Source organism: Eumetopias jubatus, unplaced genomic scaffold, assembly GCF_037043125.1.
Source record: "Eumetopias jubatus isolate StellerSeaLion01/CBP00866 unplaced genomic scaffold, mEumJub1_p1.0 scaffold_7, whole genome shotgun sequence".
Lineage (NCBI taxonomy): Eukaryota > Metazoa > Chordata > Mammalia > Carnivora > Otariidae > Eumetopias > Eumetopias jubatus.
In genome coordinates, this window is record NW_028274813.1 from 115,843,773 (window position 1) to 115,867,748 (window position 23,976).

The following is a 23,976-nucleotide window of genomic DNA, read 5'->3' on the forward strand; positions in this document are numbered from 1 at the left end:
TTTCCAAGCATTTCAGCAAAGGGATCTCCGTCGGTTCTGTGAGCTCTGACTGTGACAGGTGCCATCCCTGAACTGTCCTGGACCTCCAGAGAAGTAAAGTGTGCCTTTTAGTACCTTAGGCCCTGGAGTCAGAGTGAAGGGTGAGGGGCCCCCACCTGGAGCACGTTGGTTATGAGAGAGAGAGAGAGAGATCATTCCTCAGAGAGAAATCTGGGTGCAGTTTCTAGGGGAAGAAAGGGTGGACGAATGCTTGGCAGCCACATTTACTAAAACCGCAGGCTCCTGGTCACTAGATGCTTCATGTAGACCCGAGTTCAGGAGTGAGATGGATTTAGCAAACCGTTGCTGGCTCTGCTATTGATTTTAGGAACTCATTTGTCACTGCCATTGCTTCTTGTTCACCCATAGCCCTGCCTGCCACAGTTACTAAGCTGACTTCATGGTGATTTGTATACAGCTAGTCTAGCACTTACTTGTTCTTGGGAGTCCAGCCCCTACAACCTGTCCTGCCAGTATTCCTTGATGATGGAACTGTGCTTTTAAGAGCAGGTGAAGTGTCTCCCTACCACAGGATACCAAAACACAGTACTGAGTTTTTGAGGCCTCCCATTTTCCTGGTAGCTGCCTGCCCTGATAATATTCCGAAAGGAAACTATAGTATTTAGGAGTTCCAGTAGCTCTCATGGACTCTGTCCAGTTTGCCCAGACCTGGAAGCTAAATGAAGCAAGCCTACCTAGGCTACAAAGCACGGGGGCGGGGGGGGGGGGTTGCTCAGTGCTGGCTGCGGAGTGCTCAGCTGCCACTGCTACAGTAGCCTGGTCTCCCAGGGGAGGGCAGGCCTGGCCACCACGCTCCCAGCTGCATGCTTTCCCCAAGGTTTCTGGTTACCTTATTCTGCAACTCAGATGGTTTGCTTTTAACGGTCTGCTTGTCTTGTTCCATTTGACCTATAAAAATGCTCACATCCTTGAGTAGACTTCTTTTAAAGAGCTGAATGTTTCTTTGTCAGGTCATACAGTATATTTGACAATAATCGCCAGGATCCCACAGGACTGACTGCTGCTCTGCAGGCCACGGACCTGGCTGGAGTTCTACACATGCTCTACTGTGTCCTCTTCCACGGCACCATCTCGGACCCCGGCCCTGCCAGCCCCAAGGAGAGTTACACTCAGAACACAGTCCAAGTGGCCATCCAGAGTTTACAGCTCTTCAACAGTTTTGCCGCTCTGGACCTGCCAGCTTTCCAGGTACCAAGCATTGGTCAGTGTGGGTGCTACCCAACCAAGAGTTCATATTTTAGTATAGATAATGGTGTGAGGGTCTTCTCCTGGATTAGGACATAAGGAATAAACTATAGTACAGGAAATCACAATACATACCATTTATGAAGCTGCTATCTTTTGGGAACCATATTAGGTGCTCTACATATGCGTTCTCATTTATTCTCATGATAGTCCTGCAAAATATTATACCCGTTCTACAGATGGAAATGGTGACAGTTAAGTAATTTGCCCAAGGTTACACGTGGCTTTGCCAGAACTGGTACCAATGATTTTCTGACCCCGAAATCTGTGCCACTCTGCTACTACTAGATCTTGTCTTGATTTCTTTATAGTAAAGGCATTATTATCCCATCAGCTTTTAAATATTAAGGAAAGTCCTGGTTTCTTACATAAACAGAACCAAAATTAGATAAATTGTTTTGTTGATAGGACTTTCTGTGGATGATTTAACTGATTTGTGTCCAGTGTAAAGTGCATGTGTAGTTATATGTGCACACCCCTATAAATTCAGTTTTTATAGCTGAAGAAAGAAGAATTGCTTTATGCTATAACACCAGACTGTCAGCTTAGAAATAGATTTTTTTCATGTAGGAAATTTAATTTTCAAAAACACTGAACCTTTGGAACAGAGCAAGCCCCAAGGAGTAGACTTCTCTTTCAGTTTATTAACTGTCAAGCGATTTCATTAAAAAAGGAACAAACTTGGCAGATGATGAACCCATAATTTAGATGAATTGCTTTGCTCAGAGGGAAAAAGGTTATAGAGATACAAATGTATGAAAATGGTGGGCTTTGGCCATTCCCAGATAGAAGAAACACTTATTTTGTAGCTGATGACAAATGTGGAATTCTTGTCTTCCTGTCATTCCATTCACAACAGGAAAGTAGTGAGTAAGTTGTATCATTGGATTTGATATCTTTCAACTTTGTAGAGTTAGTTTATCCATCACAAGAACAGAAATCTCTTTAGGGTTAATGCATTTCAGTTTCCAAAGCACTTGAACTGGCCTTAGGTGGTAACTACATAATCTCTAAAGTTCCGAGAGTCTACAGGCACATCTCAAACAGGAGATGTCTGCTCCAGAGAATGCCAGTGGCTCATGCCTCTGGGTTGAACATAACACCTGTGTTTTATGAAGAAACAAGCCCATCATGTTCAGTGTGGAAACAGCTTGGAAATCAGGAGACACTAAGTTTTTGTCTTCAGAACATGGACTAGCAGTCTACCCATTAGCTAGTCCAAGTAAAGTGATTTCCTTTGTCACCAGGGATTATGAAAAGAAAATATCTGAAAACTGTCTCTTAGCTTCTGGTGTTATAGGTCTTCTGACCAGGATTCATACTGCTGCAGGGTGCTCCACATCATAAACAAAAGCACCTGTATTAAGTCAGCCATTCCATCAGTCACTCTTGAGTGTCAGGGAGCCCAGATCCATGTGCTCCCCACACCATTCCTGTGAGGTCACAGCCTGTTCAGTCTCACTCAAAAGGAACACCACTGAACCCCAACCAGCCCTGCTCCCCTAGTGGTCTTTAGGCACAATGGCCAATAATGTTAGAAAAATCATAAGCTTATTTCTGGAACCCTTCATGGCAAACTAACATAAAAACCGAGATTTCTCCTCTCTAGCTCCTTGCTATGTCCAGCCTGAAATGTATTCCCTACTTGAGCCACTTTTGTCAAAAACAGCAGGTAAAACACCAGGGTGACTCAAGAGTGTTCAAGCCATTCTTAGAATCAAATGTCCTGCCTCCCAAGTAGAATGTCTTTCTTGGCTGGTTCCTAACAGTTCTCCCAGTACATTTGCTTCTTTCCTTTCTGTCCTTCATGCAGCTCTGTATTTCTCTTAACTTTCTTTCCTGTTTTTTTCTTCTTTTTTAATCTCTGTTCTGACTCTCCTGTTTTATCTTAGTCCATTTGGCCATAATTGTTTCTCATTCTCTCCCCAGACATTATTCTCAAGTACTCTTTTCCACTTAACTAGTGCATGAGCCAGGAAAGCCTGCAGGAACCTTCCTCCTGGCTGCCATCCTTTCGATATTCAAGGTCCAGCACATTTTTTCTTACTCCTCATCAGCACATGTGGGCACTCAAATGCCCAGAATTTCTAGTATCAGGTACTCTAATATCTAATACATCTGCCAACGATTACCTTATTGTTCCAGTTACCTTTATACATTAAAAAAAACCTTATTAGATAATAACCACTTTATTATGATCACAGATTCTTTGGGCCCAGAATTCAGACAGGGGTGGCTTGTCACTGCTCCATGGTGTAGGCCTTCAGCTGAGAGCCTCCAACAACAAGTCGGGGAATGGAGGGGCAGTTGACACAGATAGATGGGAGCTAAAATTATCTGGAGGCTCCTTCACTCTCCTGTTTGATGCCGGGGATGACTTAAAGACTAGGTTCACCAAGGACTATTGGCCAGAGACTCTACATATGGCTTTTCTCTGTGACTTGGGCCTAAAACATCATGGTGTCTAGGTTCTGAGTGAGTGTCCTGAGAGGAAGCTTCCAGAAAACAAATGTTCTAAAAGAAACAGAAACTGCATGGCTTTCTATGACCTTACTTTACAAGTCATATAGCTGCATATCAACCATACTCTTGGTTAAATCAGTCATAAGCCTTCCAGCTTCAAGGGGAGAAGGAATAGGCCCCACCTCTCAGTGGGAGGACTATCAAAGATTTATAGGCATTTTTTTGAACCACAGCACTCTGTTTAGTAAGCTAAAATAAAACGTCCACACAGATGTCATTGATTGATGTAGATGGACATCTAATCAAGCATGTAATGCTCAAGTAAATACAATACAAATATTTGCATATAAATACAAGTAAATACAATACAAAGTATTTGCATATAAAGCAATGTGTGAGTTTCGGAGAAAAGTACTATTATGATAAATATGGTCAGAGAAACTCATGTTCTAGTTCATCAAGACCACTTACATGTCAAAAGTGAGATTTTAGGAACTACGTTTATAAAAGACAGGAAAAGAGATTTTAGGTACAGCATGGGTCTGACCTCAGAAAAATCTGGGAGACAATTTATGAATTGCCTGAGAGGATCAAAGGAACTGAAGAATAAAATCAAAATGAGATAAATGGTCTGACCTGCTAAAGAGTTAAATAAGACGATGTAAGACATGTTGACCATTTGAGGACCAAGGCATCATAAGAATGCAGAGCCATAATAAGCATCCTCATCAGACCTTTGCATCTGGAGTCAGACTGATGTGACTTTGGGCCATTATACTACCAAGTTTTATGACCTTAGACAAGTCATTTGAACTCAGTTTCTCATCTGTAAAATAGACTAAAAACACTTACCTCACAAGTGTGAGGGTTAAATGAGATTATGTAGAAGCACTGTGCTAACTAGCACATAGTAGGCCCTCAAGAAATGTGGATGAAGAATTTGCCCAAACTGTTTTAGCAGATGTTGATTCAGAAAGTTGACTTTTGAATGCTGCATCCCCAGTGCCCCTCCACACTTCTGTGAAGCCATAAACCCGTGTGCTCGTTTCACGTGAGAACCTATCATGTAGTAGTAACAAAAGGTTATCCATTAGAATATTTTCTTAGCTTGTTCCATTTCATTGTATACTAATAAGGCTGTCAAAATATTTTTCCCCCTTCAGCAAAGAGTCTGATTTCACTGTGAATTCATATTGGCACAGATGGCCTTGAGATCCCAGATATTGTATATCGCATACACTTTGACAGATTTTACAATTGAAGGTGGTCTCAAGAAACAAATCAATATACTGACTTGGCAATTAATTCTGGCTAAAAAGGAAATATAGTTTCCTTGAAAAATTGGTTTAATTTTTATATTCAAACTTACATGCCCCTTGACCTGCTCTTATCAGTGAAGGTTAAACAGAGGGTACTGGGTCACAGCCTGCTGGACACAACTAATTAAATAAGGGCTGAGCTGAGAAGGTGTCACTGCTTGATTTAAAGGAACAAAGCTCTCATGAAGCCTCTTTGGGGCTTGAAAAACATTTTGTCTCAGGGCAATGAAACTGAGACAGAAGGCACTCTTAAAATTTAGTGGTAATTTTATTGCAGCAATACTCACTAACAGGACTGTGTTTCACCACTGTTAGGCAAAGTGAATTCATTGCAACTCCCAAGCTGCAACATATATGACCTGGTTCAAGCCCACCAAGACCTCAAATCAAGAGATGAGTTTAAAACGCTGCCTTTTCCCACAGGCCGGCAGGGGTGCTTCATTCCAGTGTCGGCTGCGAGTGTATTCTGTGGGCTTTGCCTCTCCCCTTTGCCCTCCTGTCGCTCTGTCTGTTTGACATGTTTATTAAATAGAAACTTCAGGCTTCACAGACAGAGTCAGGCTCTCCTCCCACGTCGCCCACCAGCAACAGCTCTGTGCCTGTCTGGAGAAAGGATCCCAGAAGCCTCACAGTTGAGGGGGCTTCGTGGTTTGTTTTTATTGGGGGGAGGCAGGGTGTTGGTTTTTTAACATTCTTTTGGGAATGTTGGGTTTCTAGAGCTGTTTGAATAATAACCAGTTGTTTTTTATGTTGCTTTCCTATTTGAACATCAGTAAATAGAATTGTGTTTTATCCCTGTGTTCAAGAAAATGGTTTCTGCTCCAGGAAAAAATAAAAGTATTAGAAGTAAGCTAAATGGCAGATTCACAGGAGAATGTTAGTATTTTATATTTTTCCACATTTTCTACAGTGAGACTATTTGTACAATGAGAAAAAATTACTACAAATGGAATAAATAACCATGCTTTAGGTGGATAGTGTCTTGATCCATATGAGTATTTCTCCATGTCTCTCTTTTCAGGTTAAACGTTGCATTTATTATGATCATTTATTAGAGCAGGAATCCCCAAACTGAACTATTAAACATAGTGCTCTAGAAATTTCCTGTGCTGGGGCACCTGGGTGGCTCAGTCATTAGGCATCTGTCTTTGGCTCAGGTCATGATCCCAGGGCCCTGGGATCGAGCCCCGCATTGGGCTCCCTGCTCCGCGGGAAGCCTGCTTCTCCCTCTCCCACTCCCCCTGCTTATATTCCCTCTCGCTGTGTGTCTGTCTGTCAAATAAATAAATAAAATCTTTTTTAAAAAAAGAAATTTCCTGGGGCGCCTGGGTGGCTCAGTTGGTTAAGCGACTGCCTTCGGCTCAGGTCATGATCCTGGAGTCCCGGGATGGAGTCCCTCATCGGGCTCCCTGCTCAGCAGGGAGTCTGCTTCTCCCTCTGACCCTCTTCCCTCTTGTGCTCTCTCTCTCTCATTCTCTCTCTCAAATAAATGAATAAAATCTAAAAAAAAAAAGAAAGAAATTTCCTGTGCTTTTCCAGCACCATAGCAGAAGGTACACAGGGTCCAGTCTTGCTTTGTGATTTGCAGCCCTGCCTCTCCCCGGGCTGAGGAGTTCTAACTGCTCCTTGTCTTCGTCAGTCTATTGTAGGGGCAGAGGGCTTGTCCCTTGCATTCCGGCACATCGCCAGCTCTCTACTGGGCCACTGCAGCCAAGTCTCCTGTGAAAGCCTCCTTCATGAGGTCATCGTCTGTGTGGGCTACTTCACTGTCAACCACCCAGATAACCAGGTAAGAGGCCCCGGACACTTCCTTAGACTGCTCCCCCAACCCTGAGAGTGTGAGGTATTGGAGTGAGAAAAGGCAGGCTAGCCTGCTGGAACCCATCTGTCCTGTGTGAGGCACTTTAACCAGGCTCCAGGGACAGGTCTCTGACTTATTCTATCCAAAAAGATGTGATCAGCACTAGATTAGCACCAAGGCCTCCTCTTAGAGCTATAAAAATAAAATGTTTTTAATAAAACATTCACTAAACAGAAGCATCACACCCTTACCACATAGGTTCTGATGTTCTATCCATATATTTGTTTTGTTTTGATCAGGTAGATTGCATCTTTCAGCTTGGGTGACTTCGGGGTGCTTAGGGGCTGCCAGGTGGTGTTGGAGGGGGGCCTGAGAAGGTGGGACTTGGACTTCTCCCCCTTGAGTCACCCAGAGTAGTTTTGCTTTTAACTGTTTGGATGATGTGGTTTCCGAGCAAGAGTTTTTTTGTTAATAGGGTTCTGCTGCTTTAAGAAGTTGGGAAGACTTGTGTTACCGATTTTGTAAAAAAAACAAAAAAAAAATTAATTAATAATAATAATGAGCACTTTATTTCTTTTTATTTTTAAAACCAGAGTAATGGCATAACTAACATATCAAATAGTAGATCCTGACAGCCTCATTTATCCAAAGCCCTCTGCGACCTTAACTGTATGGATTATAGCCGAGAAAAAGGTTTCTGGACAACCCTAACCCTCCAAATTAGTAAGTTTTATTCTAGGCAAATCTCTAACAAGTGTACTTACTAGGTCTGTTTAGCCTACAGCAAACTAGACCAGGGCAGGAGGACAGGAGTTGGTTACAGTGATGGAACCAAGTACAAGGTGAGAAGCTGCACACTACGAGCCGGAACTGTCTATCTAATAAGGACAAAGAGGAAAGACGAAAATAAAGCAGGGCCCCAAACTCAGAAATTGCAGTCATCTGGGTTCAAAGGGACACTAAACCCTGTATTTTATTTCCAAGAAGATTCTTAATGTCCTCAGTGCTAACTCTGAATGAGCATGGAGGCAAAATGTATGTTCTCTGAATTCCGTTTTAAGAAGGTTGACGAACATGCAGTCCATTCTAGAAAGATTTCCATGATTAAAATATAGAAAATGTTGACCCTTACCAGAACAAGTGTCATAAATGGAAAAGTTCCCCTTTTTCAGACACTGTTGCCAGGAGGGCAGATCTTTTTCACCACCTCCCCCCACCCCCGCACGTGCCCTGGGAATATTCTGGCAGTGCTCTCCCCTTGCTAGCACCCCCAGGTACTGGTGCTTTATCCTTTCCAGGCACCAGGCCCAGCAGGTTCATGAGTCTCTTACAATCTGCTCAAGGAAGGAAAGCTGAGGGAAATCTCCTGTGTGATTTTCTTTTCTCCATGTGTATTCATTCAACCTACTAAATTTGCCTTTTATTTTCCTTTAGAAGTTTGTTTTTCTTTTTCTCATTACAAACGTATTCCTTACTCATCATGAAAAAGGCAAGTGCAGAGAAGACAGAATCACAGTTACTCCTGATCTTACCATCTGAGATAGCCACTGTTACCATGTTGGCAAGTTCCCTTACAGTCCCTTTTCTATGAATATTTTTTCCAGTTTTATTGAGATATAATTGACATATAACATTGTATTCATTTTAGGGTGCAAACTGATAATTTGATATATGCATATTATACAAAATTATTACCATAGTAAGTTTAGTTAACATCCATCACTTCACGGAGTTACAGATTTTTTTCTTGTGGTGAGAACTTTTAAGATCTACTATCTTAGCAACTTTCAAATGTATGATACAGTACTAGTCATCATGCTGTACATTACATCCCCAGAACTTACTTATCTTTTAACTGGAAGTTTGTGCCTTAGAACCACCTTCACTCATTTCACACACCACCCGCCACCCCTCTATGAGTATTTTACATAGCTGAGATCATACTGTGCATACACTTATGTCCTAGTTTATACCCTTATCATTACGGGTCTTCCTCTACTTACACTGGGGTTACGTCCCAATAAACCCATCATAAGTTGAAAATATCTTAAGTGGAAAGTGCACTTGATACGACTCACCTGCCTTCAGCATGCTCAGAACACTTACGGTAACCTGCAGTTGGGTAAAATCATCTAACACAAAGCCTATTTTATAGTAAAGTGTTGACTATCTCATTTAGTTCATGTATCATATGATCTCACTGATATGAGGAATTCTTAATCTCAGGAAGCAAACTGAGGGTTGCTGGAGTGGTGGGGGGTGGGAGGGATGGGGTGGCTGGGTGATAGACATTGGGGAGGGTATGTGCTATGGTGAACACTGTGAATCATGTAAGACTGTTGAATCACGGACCTGTACCTCTGAAACAAGATAGTAGGAAGGGAAAAATGAAGGGGATATCGGAGGGGGAGATGAACCATGAGAGACTATGGATTCTGAGAAGCAAACTGAGGGTTTTAGAGGGGAGGTGGGTAGGGGATGGGTTAGCCTGGTGATGGGTATTAAGGAGGGCAGGTATTGAATGGAGCACTGGGTGTTATATGCAAACAATGAATCATGGAACACTACATCAAAAACTAATGATGTAATGTCTGTGATTAACATAATAAAATTAAATTAAATTAAAAAAAAAGAAAATCACATGTGTCACAGACCCCATCTACCGGGGATCTCTCATGTTGGGCAGGGGTTGGGGTACAGAAAATAATGCCCATTTACCAAGACAATACATTGAGAAGCTGCTGTTCAACTCTGAAGGCTGATTAGGAAGCTTCTGGGATCTATCTGTGTGCCTTATTCAGGAAACTTGTAAAGATCCTGGGAAGGTGTAAATGAATGTGTTTTATGAGCACAAAATCGACTACAGTCTAACAAATAGAAGGCCTGAGTTCTAACCCCACTTCTGCCACAAGCTATGTCATTTTTTTTTTTTTGAAAGGGAGGGAGAGAGCCTAGTGGGAAGGGGGAGAGAGAATCTCAAGCAGGCTCCATGCCCTGCACAGAGCCCGATACAGGGCTCAATCTCACAACCCTGAGATCATGACCTGAGCCAAAATCAAGAGTCAGACACTTAACCCACTGAGCCACCCAGGCGCCCCAAGCTGTGTGATCTGAAATAAATCATTTTCCCTCTTGAGGCTAGAGCATTTTTTACTGTACCAAGAGGTATATTGGTTCTGGAAGTGATGGTGGTAACGGTTGTGTGATACTGTGAGTGTACTTAACGCCACTGAACTGTAGGCTTAAAAATGGTTAAAATGGTAAGTTTTATGTTATATGTATTTTGCCACAATAAAAAAGTGGGTTTTTTTTTTTTCTAAAAAGGAGTGGATTGTTCTAGATGATCTCCCTTGTGAGTTCCGTGAGTCTGTGATATTTTAAAGGCTAAGATTAGAACCACAGACCAGCATTCTGATCTCATGGGGACACCAAGCCATTTTGTGGTTTTTCAGATGCTCCTTGCCCTACTCTAGATTCTGTCAGCACCAGATGGCTTCATTAGCTGCCTCCATGACAGCTCATCCTTTTTTTTTCTTTAAGATTTTTGTATTCATTTATTTGAGAGAGAGAGAGACAGCGAGAGAGGGAACACAAGCAGGGGGAGTGGGAGAGGGAGAAGCAGGCTTCCCGCCGAGCAGGGAGCCCGACGCGGGGCTCGATCCCAGGACCCCGGGATCATGACCTGAGCCGAAGGCAGACGCTTAATGACTAAGCCCCCCAGGCGCCCCATGATAGCTCATCCTTAAAAGCTGAAAATACCCTGACCCCCCCCCCGCCCATATTAATAGAGGAGCTCCACTGACAGACACTGATGAGCAGGGACTTACAGATGCAATATCAGGTGCCTTGCTCTGTGGAGCCATCTCTAGCCACAGTTGTTTTAGCTGCATCAAAGGGTTGTGCTCATGCCATCCAGCTGCATGGCATGGGCTGCGTAGGGGGAAATAGCCTCAGCTTACTAAAATGATAACTGCTCATATCCCAGTAGAACTGGGGAGTTTTCTGTAACTAAAAAGCTGATTGTCTATTTCATTCTAAAAACTTGTTTTATTAAATTCCCTTTCTGATCCCCGCAAACCCAGTAATTTGCTGATTGTTTGCTGAAGGGATGTGGTAAATATAGCTTTAAGCTCTCGTCCCAGCTCTGGCCACAGATTCATGGAGTCTTCCCATGGAAGGCCTCTGAAATCTCTAGTCCCGCTGCCTCAGATTACAGGTGGAGTAACCCGAGGCTCGGGGAAGGAAAGGGGTTGTGGAATAAGAGCTCACGTGCCCCCACCTCACAACCGGCAGTCCAGTACCTGCCCTTTCCAGCTCTCTTCTGTTCTTAGGAAGCGAATGTATTCAACCTGATGCCACGTTCTCTAAATCAGAGGAATTTCAGAGGAGAAATTATGATGCTCAATTCATTTAATGCTTCTGTATCATTAGTCAGAAGTCATGTTAATTTGCAGGGCCTGTTTGTCCACAGTGCATCCTTTATTTCCTCCTGGGGAAACAGCTTGTGTCTTTGTAAGACAGGAGATTTTGAACAGCCTAAGGCTGTTTTATTAGGCAACTGCTTTGCATAAAGGATTGGCACTTTTTATTTGCCACCATTTAGTCTATTAGCTGGAAAGACTGAGCCCCCCTGATACCAAAGATGACTTCAGGAGAGAAACCTGGAGAATAAATATAATACCCCATTCTTGATGGAACCAATCATCTGTTTCCTACCGTGCTGCAGTTTCTAATTAAAATGTTAGTTTTTTAATCAAAAACTTCCTTGTATTTTATGGCAGTTTCATGACTCTTTCTAAATCCCTTCCCATTTAATTATTATAACGAACATAATTAGTATGTGCTGTCAGCCCTTCACTTTATTTACATTTTATATTGAATAATTAAATGTGGTCTGATAATTAAATTAACTCGAATGACAGATTATTTGGCTGCCTGCATATTACCGTATTGGGAATAAGCACCTTTGCATATTCATTTTAGTTAGTGACTTTTTCATTTGTAAAGACCCCATAGATCCCAGCTTTCAGCGCCCGAGTCTCTTTTGGCAGGTGAAAGGAAGGGTCCCTGTGGCCCCCCTCCCCCATCCAGCTTCTCCGGAGAGAAGCCCTTGCAGATTGCTCAGCCATCTGCCCTGCACTGTACCAGAAGCCCCACCGCTCCCGGGGAGACCAAACAGGCGAGTAAGCTGGACAGTGAAGCCTTTGAAACTAGATTCTGCCTGAGCTGGGTGACATGCATTTCCCAGGTCTTTTGTAATTTGATGACTTAGTAAGAAAACCTAAACGTTAATTGACTAAACATATCTGAAATGTATCTGTTGTGCTCACCTCAGACGTTTCCCTGCAAACAAAAACAGGGCACTTTCCTAGTTGTACACCATCTGCGGGTGAGGGAAGCAGAGTGATGTTTTAAGAGTGGCAGTTTTCCAGAGCCCCGTTTCAGCTTTTAGAACTTTCAGAAGGGGCCTAATTCCTCCTCAAACATTCTTAACTTCAGTCTTTGTTTTTCTCAAAGGCAGATGGTCCTAGGTCACGCCCATTTGGTAAACTCCCCCAGCCCCATGCAGGTCCATGGATGGAGTCTGCTGTGGTGGGCTCAGGGCAGAAACGCCAGTGTTTGAGGCCTTCCTGTTCTCCCGGTGTCAGCAGCTCGTTCTTTAGCTGTCACACGAGCATTCAGCTTTCTGTATCTTCTTTTTTGTGTGACAGATACAGTTCCTTTCATAAAATGAAAATATATCATGTCTTAAGGAAAGCTTAACAATTTCAACACTATAACCATTTCAGAGTTACTCTCTTTATTATAGTACCAAAGAAAAATGTGGGATTTTTTTTCCCCAAAAAGAGAACAGTAACTTTCCTAACTATATATAACTTCTGCCTATCTAAACATTTAACACTTCTAGTGAGTGACCTGGCTAGTATTGGAATGGAGAAATTTGCCAGGTAGCAGTTTGGGCTGATGATATTAAAAGTCACCAATTTCACAGAAGCCAAATAAAAGGTACCTTTTACTCCCCTTATCTCTTTGGATGAATTTTCCAACACAAGGGGAGTTTGAAGCACCACATGCTCACACCAGGTAAAGCCCCTGCGAGCTTGTAAGGAACGCCTGGCTGTCTTCCCAGGGGAGCAGCTAGAGCAGACGGCAGCCCCTGCTGAGCCCTCAGATGGACACTTGCACCACTCGGCACTGACCTTGGCTGCGGATACTTGTACTGTGCAACTGAGAAAGGAACATTCTTCCCCCTTTGTATGGGATTGCCTCCTAATTTGTAACACTCGTAATTTGCACAGATCTGCTTGTGGTCGATGCAGCAGTAGTTAGGGTGGTACCTGAATGGATTCACATCGTGGATCAGTCTGCAGCTGAGGTTTTGAACTCGATCTCCAGTGGTTCTAAAAGTCAGATGTCCTAGAGGATAAGAGCATCAGGTTCTGAAGGCAGCTGGCTTGGAAATCCCTATTCTGCTCTATGCTGGCACGATGATGACTTCGGGCAAGTTACAGACCGCTGGGCTTCGGTTTTCTCATCTGTAAAATGGAGGTGTCACCACTACTTTCCAGCTTGTACAAATTGAGACAGTATAGGGCCTGACCCATAGTGAATGCTCAAGAAAGGAGCTATTACTATCCCCTTGCCCTGTTAACACCATCTTCATAGCACTAAATAATATACCTGCTTCAACAATGGGCTAAATTCATAATTCTGACATACTGATCTGAAAAAAACAAGACCCTACAGATCCTTCCTTTACCAGTTTTCTCAGTTTCTCATTTTTGAGGAATTCAGATCCAGAACATTCCAGTAAAATAACTGTCCTGAAATCTAACATTAAAACTTTGAAGTTGAAAGCTAGCCATAGCTTCATCTCAGTAGGACTATAAAAAGTTGGGAACCCCCTAAGCCCCTTCAGCATGGCTGTGAGACCAGGAGCATGTAGGGTCATTCTGAAGCCTAGTGTAATTAAACTGCAAAGTGACACTTGGCTAATCATTCCCTTCTGAGTTCCATCCCAAGATGAGGCAGAGCTGTGGAAGACACACAAGGGAAGTCAGCACCCTCTTCCCAAAGTACCCAAACCCAGACCCTCTGAACAGAATGAATACTGTCAGAACAGCTGTGCACACAAACTTCAGTCATCCTTTGCCCCCTTAAAAATCTTCTATTGGGACATCAAATATGCATAAGAAAATGATGCCAGAAGGAATGTCCCATCAGTTTAACTCCTGACCAGTGGTAGATCTAATTTTTCTGGGCCTGCCTTGGTGTTCAGTCACTGAGGGACCTTTTTCATAAATCACCGAGATGGATCATAAGGAATTAAAGTATAATCAAGACCCCTCTCCCGAGATAGGAAATTCTATCAAGACCCTCATGAGTCACGGAAAGCCCATCACCGCGGATCAAGCACTGGTGGGGCGGTGAGGGTGGCCCGATCCTTTTACGGCTGCTCAGCTTAGTGATCCTGGACGGGTCACTCTCCTTCTCTGGGCTTCACTTTCCTGTGTGTCAAAAGAGGCCGGTTGCTCCAAAGAGCCCTTCCTCCTCTCATAGACGATAGATATATAATTCTGAGATGAAGTGTGAATTCATGGCCAGAACAACATAAGTCAATGAATTTAATCATTTCTAAGCATAGCATCGAAGATACTCCATTCTAACCGCAGCTGGTCTCGTCGCTGTTCCACAAACACACCTCAAGCCTCTGTCCTTGCTGCTTTCTACCTCGAATACTTTTCCCTCGGAAATCAGCGTGGTTTGGAGAGGCTTCCAGATTTTTTTCTCAGATGTCATGTTATCTGGCCTTCCCTGACCACAGTATCTAAAACGGTAGATAAGCCCCGTGGTTACTGTTTCCCCTTTACCTTACTTTATTTTTCTTTATATACTTCTTGCCTCCTTGCCATATATTTCTTTTGTCTGTCTCCCCATCCCCACCCCATCCCACCCCATCCCGACCCCATCCCACTAGAATGGAAGTACCTTGAGAGCAGAGCCTTGGTCTCTAGTGCCTACAGCAGTGCCTGGCACAGAACAATTACCTAATACAAACATTTGTTTAATGAATGATTGGGCGTTGTGGTGATACATCTCTCCTTAGGCATAATACTGCAGAAAAGGTTAAAATGGTCCCAGATTTTGAAAGATACAATACTTCTATTTTACTGACCAAACCTCCTGACCTGACTTATAGCTAAAAATTTAAGAGCCATTCTATGGGATTGCCTCCTCCACCTCCTCCACTCATTTCTATGGGTTATTTGTCTTCTAATCTATTCTAAAAGAAGCTTCTTAGTTTCATTTTTGCTGTAACCAGTAGTTCTGAAATCCAAAGGAAACTACTGTGTTTAAAGATTTGGCAAATACTGTATTAGAGAAAATAGTGGCATGTGAGAGAAAGCTTTGCGGGGGATTTAGGATCATATCCTAGCCCCTCTTCTCACTTGGACGATAAAGGCGGGCAGGCTATCCTGAATGTCACTTTCCCTAACTATAGCATAGAGACAAGTCTTAACTTATAGGGTTGTTGTGAAGAGTAAATGTCATCCTTACTACTCAGGTCTCAAATTTAACTCTCAGCTAGGACAGTGGATGCCTGTGGAGTCTTTGCTCACCAAGTTGGTGGCATTGTCATGGCATATCTACTCTGACTTATGATTTGGTTTAAAAAAAGGTTTTTGACACGTATGTCCCACTCTAAGAAAGCACACTGCAGGAAAATCTATACTTAAAGGCTCCCAAACCACCATATCATTCATTCATTTTAATAACATGTTTCCTAAGGGCATCTTTAAATATTTTTCTCCAATCTCTTCACATGCAGTTCTTTTGGGAACATGTCCCTTTGCTGGGCTGTCAGGGCCACACACCGCATCAGAGAACCTGGTGTGTGAGAGCCCCATTGTGGCAGTGCGTGCACTGGCCTCTGCTTTAAGGCCTCAGTGTTATGCTTTTGGGGTGCCTGGGTGGCTCAGTAGGTTAAGCGTCTGCCTTCAGCTCAGGTCATGATCCTGGAGTCCTGGGATGGAGCCCTGCATAGGGCTCCCTGCTCAGCGGGAAGCCTGCTTCTTGACCCTCCTCCCTCTCGTGCTCTCTGTCTCTCATTCTCTCTCTCTCAAATAAATAAAATCTTAAAAAAATAAAAAATAAAATTCTAAAAAAAAAAAAAGGCATCAGTGGTATGCTTTTATAGCCTGATAAGAGGGACATGGTTTCTGGAGCTTGGCGACCTAAGTTCTGGTCCCAGCTCTACCACTTACTAGCTCTGTGATCCTGCACAGGCCCGTTTCCTCATCTATAAAATAGGAATGCCACCGAGAACACTTCAGGGCGTTGTTGTGCAAAGTAAATTAGACCATGCACACAGTGATGAGTACATTCCCTGGGCCAGAACACATGTTAACGGTGATATTATTGAAATGATCATTGTCTGCCTCCAGATTCCCTGCTTTTAGTGGGAGAGGCCATGGAGTGTGCACTCATTTAGCCCTGACACTTGATATCACCTTAGGCGGGCCATCTCTGCTGTCTGAGTATGTGTCTCCACCCGGTGAGAAGCTGGAGAAAGCTCTGGGTGTCCCCTGCCTACAGGGTTCCTCTGTGGACCCAAAAGATGTAGAAACACCAGGCAATCCTCTTATAGATGTCTCTGGGCTCAGTGCACTCCATGCACTGCTCTGGCATAGCTGCCAAGGGGGTTTGGGGGGGTTGGTTGGCTCTGGCCAGCTCCCAGCTCCCCCCCCAAGGGGCATGCCTAGTTCAGCTGGACATACCTGACAGGTGACAAACATATGCTTGTCTGGAGGGCACTGAAGGAGAATCTCCACTCACCACTTTGGGCTGGAGAAGTAGGAGGAAGGGAGACCTCACACCCAAATAATTCTCTTTTGTAAGGGCAACTGCTAAACTGAAAACACACCACAGAGATAACTCAGAGGTGCACTGAGATTGTGTTAGGAAAAGAAACTGGGAAATGGCTCACATGAATCAATGTGAACATTTAATGGGTCTTAATTGGAACCTTATCCTACTGTACTTAGAGCAGCGAGATGAAAGCGAAAGAAATCTGAGAGACCATTTATTTCACTCGAGAAAGCAGTAAACTGAAACTACAAAAAGATTTGACTATTATATTTTTATGATTAAATAAAATGGTCATAGACTGGTGCTAGTGAGCCCATAAATGCCCCATGGAATGCATCCATGCTCTCTGGCTGCTGTTGGGATGTGCCCAGAAAAATCTCTCAGCCTACGCTCTGCATTTATTAACCCTGCTGTTCTCACACCACCCAAGGTTTGACCCAAGTTTTCCTCACGGGAATGACCCAAAGCCCACTTGGAATATTTGTGTTTGATGGCATGATTAAGTGCATCACCTGTCCACCTCCCTCACACACACGCGTCCTGTTGGTCTGTAATGGACATAATCTTTGCAGTACTATGTGTGTCTGTGTGTGTGTGTAATTGTAAGTTCTCTTTTCTTAAAGAGGCTGCCTTAGAAAATCAGAACAGCTATTAGTTGAGAATTCGTGGGCAACATGTTTTGTATGGTGACTCTTTTATTCGTTCTTAAGAAAAAAAATACGCTCTTTTATTACCATATTTAAATGTAATATCTATACAGGTACTAGCAGCATAAGGTGCTCATGTGTGTGAATACTCATAGCACAGAATTTTATTATTTCTGCAAGTTTACAGGTCTTCAAAGACCATTTAGTCCACACCCCTCATTGCCAAAGAGGAGAGGGACCTGCTTAAAGTCACCGTAACCAAGCCTTCTGACATACTATCTAAGGCTTTCTGTGACCAGACTTCCCCTCCCCCCTTCCCCCCACCCTGTACTAGATGGGACACAGATAATGCAAATAAACAGAAAATCCAAAATAAAGTACTCCCTTAAATGTACGATGATATGATGAGTCTGTATTATTTCCAAGGTCTGTGCTCCTTAGACAAGGTTCTTTCTCAAACATAAATTGAAATGGAGCAGCCCTTTTGAGTATAGTCCCTGACAGATTATAGAATCCATGACTTTTAGGGTTAGCCACATGTTTAAGATAATCTAGCCCAACTTTCTTGTGCTGCAAGATGTGTTTGAAGGGAATTTAGAACAAGCCTCATTGGAAAGGTAACTCTTCTCACAGGATAGACAACATGAAAGAAGGAAAAAGAAGCTCTAACACAGAACAGAATGCTGGAGGTGACTTATTCTTGGGGAAATGCCAGGACTGTGAGCTTTGTGTCCACATTCGTCACTCATTCCTTCTCTCACATACCCACTTTTGTTACATGCCCAGCCTCTGGGAGATGCAGAAATGAATACAACCCAGGTCTTGTCTTATGGAACTCACAGCCTGGGAGCAGTGCTGTCAGTGCAGAGACTCGGTCCTTCCTTGTCCTTCCTTCAGCAAACATTTAACAAGTGCCTGCAGTGGTCCAGGCGCTCCTCTGGACACCCAGGATGCCCTGGGACACAAAACAGACAAAGTCCCTGCCTTCCAGTTGCTGACATTCTGGGAGCGAAGGGAAGGACAGACCATAAACAAACCTGGATCTGTGCTAGAGTTCCTCTGGGAGAGAGTTCATGGTGGAGGTGGTGTTTGGCTGATACTTGAAAGTGGAAGAGATACTTACTGGGTAGCAAGGTAGGAAAGACCATAAGCAAAGGCACTAAGATGTAAAATAGCCTGGCAGGTTCAGGGAAGAGCAAGCTGTTCACTCTGGAGCTTAGGTGGGGGAAAGAATACGAGCTAAGAGTGAAGAGGCGGGCCAGGCTCAGGTCAGGAAGGGACCTATGTGCTAGATTAAGAACTTGGGAATTTCACCTCTAGGAGATGACAAGAAGCCCCTAAATGTTACTAGCAGGAGATGATATGTTCAAACTATGTCCCAAAGTCACTCCAGTTTGTGGAGAATAGGAAGATAGGCATCAGGATTTTTGTACTGGAGACCCAGGACGGAGCAGGTGCCCTGATTCTGAAGCATTGCTCTCCGCTGCGGGAACACAGTGGTGTTTGAGGAGGTAGCCTGCCCAGATGCCTCTTTCGCACCCTTCTGCTGGTGATAACCAGCACATAGCCTATCTCCCTGAGGAAGCAGAGAACAGCAAGTCAGGGGCCTTCTCAGTCTCCCTGGAGGGACACAGGAGGACAGCCACTCAACCCTCACTACATGAGGAAACCCTCATTTCTGTAGGAATCACCTGCTCCCCAAAGCCTGTGAGAGGCCACACCCCCAACCACGGGCTTTTAGCCTCTCCTCCTGACCCTGGCTGCTTTCCTCTCTTTTTCCCTTCTGCCCTCAGTCTCCATCCTCCTGACACTGTGCTGAGGCATGACAGCAATGAGTCCCCGGGACCACCAGGGAGAAGGCTAGTGCTTAAAGGGCCTACCTCCCACACAGTCTGCCAAGGGCTCTGCATTGAATCTCAGCCTAGAAATCTATTTTATGGCAGGAGCAAGTTTGGGAGGAGAGAAACCTACTTGCAGTGCTAACCAAGGGACTCTTCGTGTTTCTCTGCTCTGAATTTGACTGGCTTATGTATGTGGACAGACTCCTCAAATTTTTCTCCTGTGATACTTAAATAAAGCCACTTCTACACCCTCCCTACAATACCCACAAGGCATCAGGTTAGAGAAACAAGGTGTATGTGTTTGAGGCATGCCATTTTCTTTCTATGATTCATAGAGGTCACCGGCCTCAAGGCTCCTCCTGTCATGTTGTTTCTATCCCGGGCCTGGGCTTTGGGTATGATAAGACTGGTCAAGAGAGATGTGGACAGAGCGGCTTAGCCAGGCCACCATGCCTGCTGCCTCTTCATTCCAGCCTCCTAGCAGGACCAGTTTTATGGAGAGGAATGTAACAACTACTTTGTTTCTGGTTGGCTAGAAAAAAATATTCTTTGTTCCAATGATTACAGACTCTCTCTGCTGTCTCTTTTAATGAATTTAGATGTCTAGACACCTATTTTTGCCCCTCCATTGAGGACATCTTGTCTCTGACAAGAAAAGGAAAAAGCAAAACAAGAATTCTTAGGCATAAAGAATTTGCTTGGTGAGATTTAACTATTTGCATACATGTCCACTCACCCTACCACACTGACCAACAGAACTGGTTGGACCTTCGGTTTGACCAGCTCACGAGGCTTGCTGAAAGCGGTTGCGCATGCTGTACCCTACCCGTACTTACTGTGCTATTGTCCCGGGGGGCTGCTGACTTCCACAGGGTGCTGGCCAAAATACCCAGGATGCTTTTCTTGCATTTCCAAAGACAGTGTCACCTGAGGACCTTGAAGGTTCTGACCTGAGTAAGCCCAGGGCCCTGATGTGGCCCTGGAATTGGGTTTAGGAACCAAAGCTCAGCCCTAATTCATTCATTCTCCTGGTAGTTATTAAGCACCTGTTATTTGTCAGACACTGTGCTAGGCATCATGGCATATACTAGAGATATAGCAGTGAATAAAAGGAACATAGCCCCTGTCCCTAGAGAGCTTACAGCCTTGAGACTGTTGAAAACTGGGGATTTACATCTGTTCTTTGCCTAAACAAGTGCTCGTGTGCCTGGAGCCACGCAGGGCCATGTGTATGGTTCTGTCTTCTGGGCCATGGCAGACACAGGGCTGGGGTCCTAAGGACATAAGTATTTAGAAACTTGCCAGCAGGCATTCTGAGGACAGAGAGAGAGAGAGAGAGAGAGAGAGAGAGAGAAATTAATTAATTAATTAAGCAGAGCTTTCTAAAATCACTGATGGAAATCCTCCTAGATAAGGGGGAAATTCAGGCTCACTCTTAGATCTTAGCAAAATCAGCAGGATTCGTAGAGTACAAATAGGTAAAACAGAATTTGACCATTTTCTGTTTTGTTTCCTTGAATGTGGGTGATCTCTAGAGAGCTGAAGATTTTACTATAGGCCCCCATGGTTGTATCTGTGATTGATACGTAGACACATACATACATATTTACATACATAGGCAAGAAACCGCTATGGAGCCTTTCTCTAGCTGATTGCTATTATGGTTTTGTGTCATGGTTTTGGTATCATCAGAGAATGAGTTGTTCCCATATAAGTGGCCATTTGCAAATGACCAAAATTACCTTTAAAGTATGATGTTTATTTAACATTAACTATTTGTGATCATTCTTTTTAAATATTATAGTTTCCTGCCTTCTTAAACTTAAGTTATACTTAATACATTATATATTTTTTGATGCCTTAAGAAATAATATCTAGGGGTGCCTCGGTGGCTCAGTCAGTTAAGCATCAAACTTTTGGTTTCGGCTCAGGTCATGATCTTTGGGTCATGAGATCGAGCACTGTGTGGGGCTCCTCATGGGGCTCCACACTCAGCACAGAGTCTGCTTCTCTCCCTCGCCCCCGCCCCGCTCATGCATGCTTGTACTCTCTCTCTCTCTAGAATAAATAAATCTTTCTTAAAAAAAAAAAATGAATATCTACCATAGTGTTAGGCACACGAGGATTACTGTGTGTTTGGAAGCAAAGTTTTAAAGTGTAGTGTACTAAGTAAAGATATGGGTTATAATTAATGAGATACTTTACTACAGTATGGTAATGTTCTCAAAACCAACTGAAAAGGGGTGGCTGGGTGGCTCAGTCGATTAAGTTTCTGCCTTGCTCAGGTCATGATCTCAGGGTCATGGGATCGAGCCCTGCATCTGGCTCCCTGCTCAGCGGGGAGTCTGCTTCTCTCCCTCTCTCTCTCTCTCAAATAAGTAAATAAAATCTTTTTTAAAAAAAAAACTGAAAAGGGTAGGGATATTTAGTCTTACACCAAGTGGTTCCAGGCAACTTTTTGAATTTCCATTTCTGTTCAAAATAATTTTAATTCCCACCTCTTCATTTATTAGTGTCGGCTGATACTGATACTTCTTCCTCTTGTCGGTTTTTCTCCAGCAGTCTCCTAATTTGCTGATTCCAATCTATTATAGGCCAGAAAACCACTTTTATTAGACTTGCTTCTGAAACGTGAATTGTTAGACTGAATTGGAGCTTGCAGAACTTTCCTGTGAGTAATTGACATGGATTTTGTGGAAAGACTGGGCACTCTGAGGGCAGGGATGTCTGTGACTTGTCACGACCCCCTTCCAGGTGCCTCACACCGCACTTGGCCAGAGTAGGTGCTCAGTAAACATTTGATGAATAGACTAATTTGTCTGCTCAGAGGCCTGCTTGCTCACTTCCTGGTTCTGGGCTGAATTCCAGGTAGTCACAGTTGGAGGAAAGGGGCCCTCTGGGTAAGGAGAGTCCGGCTGTTTTCCATTTGTATAACAGGATAGACTCCACCGGCCTTCCTAGCCACTCTCCTTGGGATCCTATGAAATGAGTGCAGCAGTTGTCATTTTACAGATGTAAAATCTACAGACTCACCCAGGCCTATTCCATTTCTAAACCAAACTCACCACTACTCAGTACCCCACCTCCACTTTCCTTTCGTTCTTTTTTAAATTTAACTGTTGGGAAAAACTATTCAGGTTATACCAAGGATTAGCATTATAAGTATATTAAAACCAATAGTGTTGGTTTCAAAAGTATCAGACCAGCTTTGTGGGCCCTCAAAATTCAGAAGACAGCCAGCAGCAAGAGTCACAAGCCAGCGCTCCCTGTAGAACGCGTCCCGGCAGCCTGCTCCCGAGTGTCTGGCTCCCTCGCCGACCCTCCTTTCAGATTCCTGTCTAATGATTTGAGGCAAACCCTTGGCACCACCCAGCACAGCCAACAACTGGTTATTTGATACCTAGCCAAGCAGAATACAGGTTTTTGAAAAAAGGCCTTTTGTGTTGGTTTCATCTGTGTACGTGGGTTGGTTTAGCCTTTGTAGAATGGCAACGTGTCATCCTCATCTCCACGTGGGCTGGCAGAGGTGTGCAAGAAGTTGGCTGGCAGCCAGTCATGGGAATGAACTCCGGCCCAGCGACAGAGAGTCCCTGTGCCCGGGAAGGGGTGGCCTCAGGAGTCTCATAGCCCTGGACCGGCCTGGGAGGTGAGAGGCCGCCACTCAGAGGAGTTTTCCAAGCCCAGCTCCACCAGTGACTGGCTGGGGTGCCTGGGGCAAGTCTTCCTGAACTTTCTGAGTGTTAGATTTCTTCTTATAAAAGAATATAGTCATCCCTGTCTGCCCACTTCAGAGAGTGTTCAGAGACTGGGACAATGTAGGCAGAGGGGCTTTATAAACTATTGAGTACCATCTCTGCCAGTGATAGGCTTTATGTTGTGGTCAGTGTTGCTGAGGTCCTAGCAATGCAGTGTCGTAGAAGACTTTGGATTCCTTCACACCAAATGAGAGACCAATGTCACTCACGACCCATGGTGGGGGGCAAGGGGGGTTGGATCTTTTCCAGACCTGCCCCTATAACCAGGCCAAGGAGAGAGGTCCCCAAGCCCAACTTCCTTGTAGGGTAGAAGACAGCTTATCACCAAGTTCACTCTTTAGGGATGTGTTAGTAGTCAGTTTGGGCTGTAGTGTGTTTCTCACAGTTCTGGAGACTGGAAGTCTGAAATCAGGATGCCAGCCTGCTTGGGTTCTGAGGTCATGAGATCTGGTGGTTAGCTCGCCAGTTCTGCTGCTCCTAAGTCTTCTCCTGCTGGTTGCGGACTGCCAGCTTCTTGTATTCTCACAGGGCAGAAGACGCCCTGAGAGCTCTCTGGCGTCTCCTTTATAAGGACACCGATCCCATTCGTGAGAGCTCAATCGCTGTCATCGTGAATCACCTCCCAAAGGCCCCACCTCCTGATGCCATCACACTGGGGCTTAGGATTGCAACATATGAGTGGAGGAGGGACACAAACATTCATTCTATACCAAGGGACAACATATGCAGACCTGAGGCAACATGATATGAAGACCATTGAACCCTCTGAGTCAGAAAATGGGCTCTGTACCTAATAAGAAGAGATAGAGTGGGATTCTTCCCCAAGGCCAGGCACAGATGAATTTGTTCACTAGGAACCCCCTGTCACTTTGATTCACTCATTCCAGTAACTCTCACGTGCCTCGCCCTCCAGGAGAGCAGTGGGGCCCACCTGCCCTTTTGCATCTGGAAATGAAGCTAAACACACTTACACTG

The 23,976-nt window shown here is 44.1% G+C and overlaps 1 protein-coding gene across 3 annotated transcripts in view; it reads left to right on the plus strand.

The window, feature by feature from the left end:
* The window catches only part of SCAPER (S-phase cyclin A associated protein in the ER), a 539,336-nt gene that overhangs the window by 503,212 nt on the left and 12,148 nt on the right, over positions 1-23,976 (plus strand). For all 3 annotated transcript variants that reach the window (XM_028092672.2, XM_028092676.2, XM_028092674.2), the window contains exons 28-29: positions 1,011-1,248; positions 6,727-6,876. In XM_028092672.2, coding sequence (XP_027948473.2) covers positions 1,011-1,248; positions 6,727-6,876 — 388 coding nt within the window. The remainder of the gene's footprint in view (positions 1-1,010; positions 1,249-6,726; positions 6,877-23,976) is intronic.